Source organism: Zea mays, chromosome 3 (genome assembly GCF_902167145.1).
Source record: "Zea mays cultivar B73 chromosome 3, Zm-B73-REFERENCE-NAM-5.0, whole genome shotgun sequence".
Classification (NCBI taxonomy): Eukaryota; Viridiplantae; Streptophyta; class Magnoliopsida; order Poales; family Poaceae; genus Zea; species Zea mays.
Window position 1 is genome coordinate 106,866,302 of NC_050098.1, and position 10,967 is coordinate 106,877,268.

The window sequence follows — 10,967 nt, forward strand, 5'->3', positions numbered from 1 at the left end:
TTTGTCGTTGATCACTATACCCTTCCCCTTAGGATCCATCTCTTCGGGCGGTTAGTCCCTTTGTGAAGAGAACGGCTCCGATACCAATTGAGAGCACCTAGAGGGGGGGGTGAATAGGTGATCCTGTAAAAACTTCAAACTTAAGCCACAAAAACTTGTTAAGTGTTAGCACGATTATTGCCAAGTGGCTAAGGTGAAGTCTCAACAAAACACAGTACCACAAGAGAATCAAGCACAGAGTGACACAGTGGTTTTATCCCGTGGTTCGGCCAAGACCAACGCTTGCCTACTCCACGTTGTGGCGTCCCAACGGACGAGGGTTGCAATCAACCCCTCTCAAGCGGTCCAAAGACCCACTTGAATACCACGGTGTTTTGTTTTCCTTTCACTATCCCGTTTGCAAGGAATCTCCACAAATTGGAGTCTCTTGCCCTTACAAGTATATGATCACAAATGAAACACAGAGTAAGGGAGGGAAGCAACACACACAAATCCACAGCAAAAGCGCACACACACGGCCAAGAATCGAGCTCACAAGACTATCTCAGAGTTCTCACTTAGAACAGAGCTCGAATCACTTAGAAACACAAACGAATGCGCAGAGACTTAGTGTGGATGATCAAGAATGCTCAAAGGTTGCTTGTGTATCTCCTCCATGCGCCTAGGGGCTCCTTTTATAGCCCCAAGGCAGCTAGGGGGCGTTGAGAGCAAATCCGGAAGGCCACCCTTGCCTTCTGTCGTCGGGGGCACCGGACAGTCCGGTGCACACCGGACACTGTCCGGTGCCCGATTTGTTTCCTTAAACGGCGAAGACGACCGTTGCAGACCGTTGGCAGATCTGGCGCTGTTGGCGCACCGGACAGTCCGGTGCTGTCTTCCGACCGTTGGCACGGCCACGTGTCCCGCGCGGATTGCGCGGCCGACCGTTGGCCCTGGCCGACCGTTGGCTCACCGGACAGTCCGGTGCACACCGGACAGTCCGGTGAATTTTAGCCGTACGCCGCCGGCCAATTTTCCGAGAGCGGCCAGTTCGAGACGCGCCAGCCTGGCGCACCGGACACTGTCCGGTGCACACCGGACAGTCCGGTGCTCCAGACCGAGCTGGGTCTTGGCAGCACACAGCCAAGTCCCTTCTCCTTTTCTCTATTCTTCTTCTTTCTGTTTCTAACACTTAGACAAATATATTAGTACTTAAAACCAATGTACTAAGGCTTAGAAACATACCTTTACTTCATGATTTTCACTTTGTTCATCCATGTACATAAATTCACATTTAGGCCCTTGTGTTTGCACTCAATCACCAAAATACTTAGAAATGGCCCAAGGGCACATTTCCCTTTCAGGGGAGCGTCCGAGAGGAGTCGGAAGCGGAGCACCACTTGCGCGTGGAGAAGGCCCGTGACTCTCTAAGGAGTTACTCGATCGTGGTGCTTAGCCCTCGCGTGGGCTACCCTTTGCGTAGGGACACCAACGAGGATTAGTCGGGACCTTGCGTGGTTCCGGATACCTCGGTAAAAATACCGGCGTCATCCACGAGAGTTTGCATCTCTACCTTGCTTTTTAGCTTCCGCATTTATATTAAGCATTTAAGTTTCAATCTTGTCTTTATATTTAGATTGTTTAGGATTGAAACTTAGACATTGCGGTAGAGATAGCAACACTTAGACAAAACCTAGTTTGCACATTCTATATTGTTTATTTCATAGGTTTTGCTCTAAAAATTTATTTGTGACATAGTTTAAAGAAAGTTTTAGAAGTCCTAATTCACCCCTCCCTCTCTTAGGCGTCACCTGTTTTCTTCACTATGCTTGTCCCAGCTATATACCCACCGGTCCATGCATTATGTGGAAACACGAAAACTAAAGCTGGTTTCAAACCTTCTCTTCTCACATTAAATATGAAATACTCTATCAAGTTTTCGTTGTTGTTGAAAAACAAGCATCGATTATTGTACGACTTACATGAAAATTGAATCCGCCTGTGACCCATCAACATTAAGAACCTTGAACAAGACCATCTGCAACTAGTTAAATAAACTTTAAGAACGTTTTGAGTTCAAGAACGATATATTACCTCTCCCGCAAACAACAGATTTGGTTGTTTCTTTCTTTCCACATTGTTGAGTGATATCTTTAACAGCAAGCCAGAAATTCTTATATTTTCATCAATCATCAAAACCAAAATAGGACTTAGATGTTTTCAAAATCTAATGCGGCATTTTAATAAAAATAGATGGAGTATAAACGGGACTGTGTCCGCACATTTGTAAACGGGCACAGTGTTGTCCATTTATATGTGAATGGTGGTAATGGGTCACAATTCAAATGTTTCTTCCTGATTCTTTTAGACCCTTAATTAATTTTAATTTAAAAAATGAATAAAAATAGGGTCTAATCCTTAAATTTTATTTTAAAATTTAGAGCTTATTACCATTGTGTGCCTGCCCACGTGTACGTGTGTCTATATAAAGCAGGGTTAAATAAACCATTTAACACCAGCGAAAATAAGAACCCAACCAGTTTTGCCAAAATTCAAATTTCCTGACCTATTTCAAATTTCAAATTCAAAAAATTGGTTTTCGTTTATCTCGATCGAGAAACCGGTAATCCCAACCGGAAACCCGTGTTTCCTAGTCGGTTTTCGTTTTTTTCTCAAAAAATTTAAATTTGAATTGGCAAATCGGGCAGGAAGTTCGAAATCCTCTGACAAATCATGAATCCTAGCCGAGAAATCGTGTTTTCATGGCGAATTTCGTTGTTTTTTAACAAAAAATGTTGATTACTTTTAAAAACTAAATAAATATGGGATATATCCGATTACTCAGAAAAAACATGTAGTTTTATCCAATTTTTTCCGAGCAGGCTAAACCAGCTGTTTCTCATGATTTTTTTAAACCCTGATATAGTAAAAGAAAGAATAAGGCCCCGTTTCAATTTCACGGGATAAACTTTAGCTTCCTGCTAAACTTTAGCTATATGAATTGAAGTGCTAAAGTTTAGCTTCAATTACCACCATTAGCTCTCCTGTTTAGGTTACAAATGGCTAAAAGTAGCTAAAAAAAAGCTGCTAAAGTTTATCTCGCGAGATTGAAACAGGGCGTAAGAAGTTGTGGTAGCAACTATCCTTACCATCGTTTGATTGATTCTCCGTACCATCACATTCTAGATCACTGCTTGCATTGACTTCACGTGAAGCGAACTTATCACCCAGATTGTATCTGTTTGGTTCGCTTCTCTAGACAGCCTGGTTGTGTGTGCCAGGACCGTCGGAGCCTAGCTCTGAAGATGCAAGCAATCTGCTCATATCTACAGAGTCTGGCCCAGAGTGCTTTAAGGATCGTACAAGCCTAGATCTAAATCTAGGTGCAGACAACTAAACACAGAGCTTGCACACGTAGAGCCTGGCTCACGGCAACCAAACAGTAATTACCAACATCCCGTAATGCAAGCACATCACGTAGGCTGGTCACGGATGCATGGCGCCATCGCTACAAGGGTCTTGTCGTCATGACTCTCAAACTCCCAAGTGAAGGACACGAATGCAGTCAAGAATAATCACAGAGATCAAAGTTGACTCTTTGATTGACTAGCCATGAACTTCTCTCAGACGATATCTTTGACCAGGATATTAGTCTACTAGTTGCATGACCCAAAAAATACAATAGTAAATGCATAGAATACCCTTTCCAGCAATCACACAGGACAGCTCAGAGCAAATCTAGCAGCTGGCCTAGCCTGCCCCAGCCAGTTGCAGCCGTCTTGCATTGCATCTTTGGCAGCAGGCAACATATGAGACCTAACTACAGTCTACAGGCCACAGATCTGCAGATCTGGAAGGAAAACCACATCAGTCCAGGGAGGAAGCATCTCAAGCTCACCTCCATATGCATGCAGGTGCAGGCAGGCACTCATTCATTGAAGCTCACATGCTACACACAGGACACAGCTGAGCCAATGGTACCATCGGCAGGTCAGGTTGAATTGAGTTCGACAGCAAGACAAGGATGAAGATGCACAGAATCTCTCTTTCTCATCAGGGAGGGAGCGACCGTCCTCTAAGTATTATATTAAGAGACCGAACCATGATTCTGGCCAAAAAAAAATCCCCGAACTCTAGCCCCCTCACTAGTGAACCGTCATCGCCCACTCTGCAACGGCCCCAGACGGAGGGTGGCGAAACCTAGGGACACAGCGAGAGGACTTTTTTTAACCAAGCCAGAAATTCGGCCTCGAGGAGATCAAACCTGGGACCTGAAGGTGCTACTCATAAGCCTTAACCATTATGCTACAGACCCTTTCGCAGAATCTCTCTTTGTGAAAACAAGCATGCACTCATTCCCATCAGTGGCCCAAAACCCTGCTCCCCTCTTCAAGCACTTATTTATATAGCCGAGCAAAGTTCATAAACTGGTTGGCATACCATGTGAGGAGAGGACAGAAGAAATCAGGGATTACAGCGAGGGGTCTGTCTGTCTCATTTCAGCTACTTGTCGGTGCTTGCAGCTCGGTTAAATAAATAAATAAAACAAAGAGAAGCCAGCCACCATCAAATTCACACGCCGGTGGGTAAAAAGAACAAGAAACTTCCTCTGGGAAGGGCAGGCAAAGTTACACTGTGTAGGACTGCTGGATGGTCTCGATGTCGAGTCCCTTCAGCTTCACAACAGACTCCACATGCCCCTTGAGTGTGTGAAGCTCCCGCAGCCTGTAACACAACACAACCACATGAATATGAATCCAATTCGCATCGCTGTAAAGCAACTTTAATAGCACACATAAGAATCCACAAAGTGGTCTGTGATCTCACCTTGCAATCTCGGCCCTCCTCTTCGCCTCTTCAGCCATCTGGTTCAGCTCATTGTACCCAGCCTTCTCTGGGAACATCTTGGCATCAGGTGCCTGTAGCCCATGGAGGGTCCTCTGTGCATGTGCCCACTTCAGCTCCCTCTCCTCCCTACCAAAGTCCTTTTTCCTTGTGAACGCAATCTAGTACAGAACGACGGTGCAAGTTAGTCACACACGTTCATGGTACCCAGACACTCTGATCGACACATGTGCAGCAACTAGTTTATTACCCTCTGCTCAATGACAAGATCCCACGCTTTCCCACTAAGAGCATATCTGATGAGGAACTTGATGATATCGAGAGGGAAGTAGAAGATGATGTTGTACAGCCACACAATGCCAGCCCAGCCCCACCCAATGCCTTTGATCGAAGTGAACGCCCAGTCGGCGTACACAGCAATCAGTGTGGCAATCTGCAATTAAACAGGAGATTTTAGCTGTGAATGCAAAAATACTTCACAAGGAAAGCGAGTAAGAGCTCACCAGCTGCGCAACCAAGAAAGCAAAGACCAATAGAAACCCTGGGCGCTCGACAAATGACCAGCTCCGGGACCTTGTCACGAAGATGAGGGCCTGGCTGATGGTGCTAACTTGCAGGTAAACAGCAGATGCAAGCTTTTGGAAATCATCTTGAGCTGTCTTCTCAAGGCTTTCCACATGAAATATTTTCTGAAATAATTCCATACCAGTAAGCAGAAATAAGGCACTAGAAGTAAACATAAGTTCCCTAGCCAATACTAGTGTTAAGAATAGAATTTACAATTGAGCTAAGATTCATCATCAATCCAAATGCAGCTAACCATTTGCAGGAATCCTTACTGGGAAAAAGTTTGTCTTGTATGCAGCCCAAAAGAAGATGACAGTCATCATTGCCTGATATCCACCAAGGACAACTCCAGTTGTGAAAATTTCAGCCAACTTCCAGCTGTCAGGTAATGGGGATGGCTTTACACGATCCTTGGATATAGTCATTATGGTACCTAAGTATCACATCAAATTGTCAAATAGCATTATAACCTTTTTGGGTTCGTACTTAGGCTTCTTTCAACGACAGAGAGAGGAAAGTACCATCATTTAGAATTGCAATGATTAGGACCATGAATGGGGGGAAATCAAATTTCCAAATGAGGGCAAGGAGCATAAATCCAAGCTGTCAAGATTAAGGGAAAAAGTGATAGTTAAACCCTCAAGCAATATTGCAGGATCCCTGTGTAATTTCAATGCTACATGAGTATAGGTATGCATGGGAATATCAGACAGTTTAGCTTCTGTTGAATTCAATAGAAATGTAATCCCAAACAGAATCAGCATGTGATGATCTAAAAGTTGCAGCTCAGAAGTCCTTACAGACAAATAAGACTTACCACAATACGAATGGTGATAGAGACAGCATAGATCTGCCATAATAAAAATGCATTATTCAAATAGCAGAAGGAAAAACATAGCATAATTGAGTGCATTTCAACTTCTAGCATACCGTGTAATTCTTCATACGCTGGAAAATTGCACGACTAGTAAGCACAGCACTAATGATCACACTAAGTCCAGGTTCTGTGAGGACAATATCTGAAGCACTCCTGGCTGCATCAGTTGCATCGGCAACAGCAATACCGATATCCGCTTTCTTCAGGGCTGGAGCATCATTTACTCCATCCCCAGTCATTCCACAGATATGCTTCCGTGCTTGTAGACGTTTCACGATCTCATACTTATGTTCTGCAACAAACATAATTTACTCAACTAATCCAGAATAAAAATGTTATGCCTCTTCCCAACAATATTTATTCCTCCTTAAAAACCATACCAGGGAATACACCAGCAAAACCATCGGCTTTCTCAATGAGATCATCAACTGGTAAAGCAGCAATAGACTCATCCTTGTTCTGTCCTAATAAAGCAGAAGAGGGGTACATATTTGTACCCATTCCTAGACGACGTCCTGTTTCCTTTCCGATTGCCAACTGATCCCCTGAACATGAGAAAATAAATCAAAACACTCGGACCGAGAGAGACAAAGAATAATATTGCCAGTGTAATGAAGCCACCAGCCCACCACAAGGCAAAATTGTACTTCTATCAAGATATGTTCTATGAATGGATATGATTATATCGAAGGTGCAGTCACTGAGAAATATGGAGCCCAATAAATAGAATGTGAAATCATTTTGAGACCATTCAGTTGGCAGTATACCTGTGATCATCTTAACATTAACACCAAGGTTGAGTGCCCTTCTAATTGTTTCAGCACTGTCATGTCTTGGAGGGTCAAAAAGTGGCATGAGACCAACGAAGTGCCATGGACCACCAGGACTTTCTTTCCTCCCCTCAGGCACTTCCTATATAAGAAAAACAGAACAGTTCGCCACTAAGACAACATATGCATAAAACTGGTGAACATATGCAAGTGGTATGAATGATAAGACAAAATGGTCCTTTTCACACAAAAAAAGATAATGGACCTAAGATAGCAAGACAAGGTAGAAGTTGCATTGTCTTCTCACCTGATATGCTACAGCAAGTGATCTAAGTCCACGCTCTGCAAATTTATCAATCATAGCATGTACTCTCCTCTCTATATCTGACTTATTGTGAGCCAAGTGGAGAATCTGCATCCAATGGCATGAGGTTATATGCATTATGCAATGATAAACAAATCTGAATGTAATGCTTTCATAAGGCAATGCTGAGATATCAAGACGTCACTGGTTGATTATTGATTCTTGTTGTACCTGCTCAGGTGCACCCTTACTAACACGATACATTTTCCCATCACCATCAATGTATGTCAGTGCTGTTCTTTTGTCAGTAGGATTGAATGGCAGGAAGTGAACTTCTTGGATTCCAGCGCGTGCCTTCATGAAAACATGGACAAAGAGGCATCTCATCATTTAGTAAGTAATATAATCCTCATTATCTGCTTTGAGCATATAACAAAGCAACATACCTCTTTAGGATCAGCTAGCATCCCAACTATAGCAGTATCAATAGCATCTTGGTTTTCTGTGCGAGACGCTCTGGCAGCCATGAGAATCACTTGGTCCTGAGTAGTGCCCCTTTCAAAAACCTGCATTGAAAAATTTAAAGTTAATTAAAACAGACATGAGAGAGCTAAGAGAATATTAGAAGTTCTTGTCTCACCTCAACAAGGTTCCTATCCACAGTAAGCTTATTCAGGGTCAAGGTTCCTGTTTTATCGCTGCAAAGAACATCCATGCCAGCCATCTCCTCGATTGCAGTCATTCTTTTTGTGATAGCCCCCTAGGGAAACATTATTCAGTTGTTAAATATATATAAACAGAGATTGACAGGAAACAAAAATGCAATGGATGTCTGATCCATATACGAACCTGTTGAGACAAACGATGGGACCCAATAGCCATAGTTACAGATAAGACGGTCGGCATGGCTATGGGGATGCCTCCAATGAGAAGGACGAGGAGGTTGTCGATCCCAGGGCGGTAAGCCCTGTGCTGGATAGGATACATGACAATGATCTCAACAAACATCCCCACAGCAATTGAGCAAATACAGAAGTTCCCGATAGCCGTCAGGACCTGCACCAAGAAAGTGATATAATGTAAACAACTAAGTATATTGACAATTCAGTCCAGAGTATATGCATAGGAGACAGGGTGTCCAATATTGCCTTCTGGAAATGGCCAACTTGGTTTGTGGAGTCAACAAGGTGAGCAGCCTTTCCGAAGAAAGTGTGGACACCTGTGGCAATCACAACAGCTTCGATTTCACCTTGCTTGACCGTCGAACCAGAATAGACACCATCACCGGGACCTTTAGTGACCGGCAGTGACTCTCCGGTCAGAGCAGACTACAATGCAAGAGAAGTATAAGGAAAAAGATCACTGGAGCTCATCAAAGGCCAAGTTATTTTACAACAGGTGTTGGCAATGGGAAGAACCTGATCGATCTTCAAAGGATCCCCCTCAAGGAGGCGTGCATCTGCAGGTATAATATCTCCGAGTTTAATACTAACAATGTCTCCTGGTACAAGAATGGCTGCGTCTTCCTCGGTCCATCGGCCATCACGAAGAACCTGAAGAAAGGAAAGTCAGTTCAAACTTTTTGGAAGGGCTCAGCAAACGCATGAAGCTTTCCTTGGGAACACAGTGAAACTGCATAGAGGTTGTCTGTGACAAACCTTGGCTTTAGGTGCGAGGCGAGCCATGAGGGCTGCTGCAGCATTACCAGCATTGTTTTCCTCGATAAAACTGATTGTTGAGTTGATGACAAGCAGAGTTATGATACCGACAAAGTCCTGCCAATCTGGTGGCTTCCCCTGATGACATAATCAAAAGACAACTACAACTAAGAATACAGCACAATCATAGATGAAATTTTGAAGTCTGTTAGTAGGTTTCTGTGTCTTACCCCTCCATTGGCAAGAGCAATGGCCATGATTGCTGCAGCCTCCATGACCCAGGACAGTGGGTTCCACATGAAACCCAGAAACTTGAGGAATTTGCTCTCCTGTGGCCATCAAAATCCCAGCTATAAGCAACTATTATATATTTATACGCGTTCTACCCAGCAAGTTGGGGTAAAAAGGAAACAAACCTCCTTCTCCTCGAGCTTGTTTGGGCCAAAGATTTCGAGGCGCTGCTGCGCCTGCTCGGTGGAGAGACCCTCGCGGCTGCATCTCAGATTCTCGAACACTTCCTCGAGGGGGATGTTCTCCTGCAGAGAAGAGAGAAGAAAAGCAACACAATTGCTTATGATGCCGCGAACTCTTCTGAGAGAATTTTGCCTACTACTGTTGCTACTACGTGGAACGAGTATGGCCCAAATGCTTACTCTCTAGGATGTACCAGTTCCTAGAGAGAAGCGAAAAGGAGAAGCGAAGGAAGCAGATTTGATGGGGGAAAAAAAGCTAGGTAGGTAGAGAAATGGAACGTCACTATGCCAAAATGTCAGTCACCTAAAATTCAGGACCACAAACCAGCTAGCATAAAGTTTTCATTCTTTCTTTCTTCTTCGGCTAGACTCTAGACTAGAGAGATGCGAATTTCGTAGAAGAGGAGCAGCAATCTGGTCTAGGAAAATGGGACTAGAAAGGCGGAAGCTTTCATTTTTCTTCCTTCCCAACAAGACATCGTGCAACACACACACACACAAATTGGTGGGGCAGAAGGAGAGGAGAGACATACCAGGTCGACGGCCTCCTTGAGGACGGCCTCGAGGTTGCCCTCCTTCTCAGCCATGGGGGAGGCGCCTCCTCACGGATCTCCTTTCACCTCGTGTGTCCTGTGGTGGGTTGTCCTTGCAGTTACAGATTTATATGGAAACGAGAATGAGGCGGCCGGAGGAGGGCAGGGGAAGCTTGCTCGCTGGTGAATGTGGGTTTGGTTTTCAGACGGGTGGATGGATGGATGGATTGGGGTGGGTGGGAAGTGCGAGGGCGGGATGGGGATGAGGTTGAGGGGGGAGTGAGGAAGAAGAAGGTGTCAGGCGACACCGCGACAGACAGACAGGGGAGTGGGAGTCCACAACGGTAACAGGATTGAGATGCGATGGAATGCCAAAGGAAAAGAAGAAAAGCGAACCAAGCGGATAAAGAAGGAAGGGAGACTGGGAGAGAGAGAAGAAAAAACATGTAGAGCACTCTCGTCCTGCCTGCTGCCTGCTGGAGCTCGGTGACGGCTAGGCGTGTGAACTGTGAAGGGTTGCCTGCTCTACTCATGCATGCAACACAGAAAAGCTAATTAAGGTCAAATTAAAAAAATGGCAGCTGATATAATCTAATCCTCTGCTGGATGTCCGGCGCCATCTGTTCTGTCCTGCTTTGGCGCCGGTAGAGAATAATAGAATAGAAGGGTAGCTTGTGGTAGGTCACAAATGAGATGTACGTGACGTGAATTAAGCAGCACACATCAATCCACACTTTTAGCTGGCAAATCAAACCTAACTGATTCTGAGTATATATGTGGATTTTTCTTTTCTTGATGAACATCTTGAATTAATGAGACTTGTATACTTCTTCTCTCTCTCTTGGATTTGTTTCTTGATGAACCACATGATATATATATATATACATGTGATGGAACTGAGAGTGATGTACATGCAATGCAAGTATGCAACTGAGACAAACCTAGCTCACTTCCTCCGACC

The 10,967-nt window shown here is 44.3% G+C and overlaps 1 protein-coding gene across 1 annotated transcript; it reads right to left on the minus strand.

Annotated features, from left to right (window-relative positions):
* Positions 1 to 4,366: 4,366 nt before the first annotated feature.
* Positions 4,367 to 10,422, minus strand: LOC100502231 (ATPase 4 plasma membrane-type). Its single transcript, NM_001323633.1, has 21 exons — positions 10,007 to 10,422; positions 9,417 to 9,536; positions 9,231 to 9,329; positions 9,001 to 9,138; positions 8,761 to 8,895; positions 8,491 to 8,670; positions 8,192 to 8,398; positions 7,983 to 8,102; positions 7,789 to 7,908; positions 7,574 to 7,696; positions 7,346 to 7,450; positions 7,036 to 7,180; positions 6,649 to 6,813; positions 6,322 to 6,560; positions 6,209 to 6,241; positions 5,913 to 5,994; positions 5,664 to 5,824; positions 5,328 to 5,513; positions 5,075 to 5,257; positions 4,807 to 4,985; positions 4,367 to 4,704 (listed from the first exon to the last, which is right to left on the minus strand). The coding sequence occupies exons 1-21, from the start codon at positions 10,058 to 10,060 to the stop codon at positions 4,608 to 4,610; spliced, it is 2,871 nt and encodes a 956-aa protein (NP_001310562.1). The 5' UTR covers positions 10,061 to 10,422; the 3' UTR covers positions 4,367 to 4,607.
* Between the last annotated feature and the right edge of the window lie 545 nt (positions 10,423 to 10,967).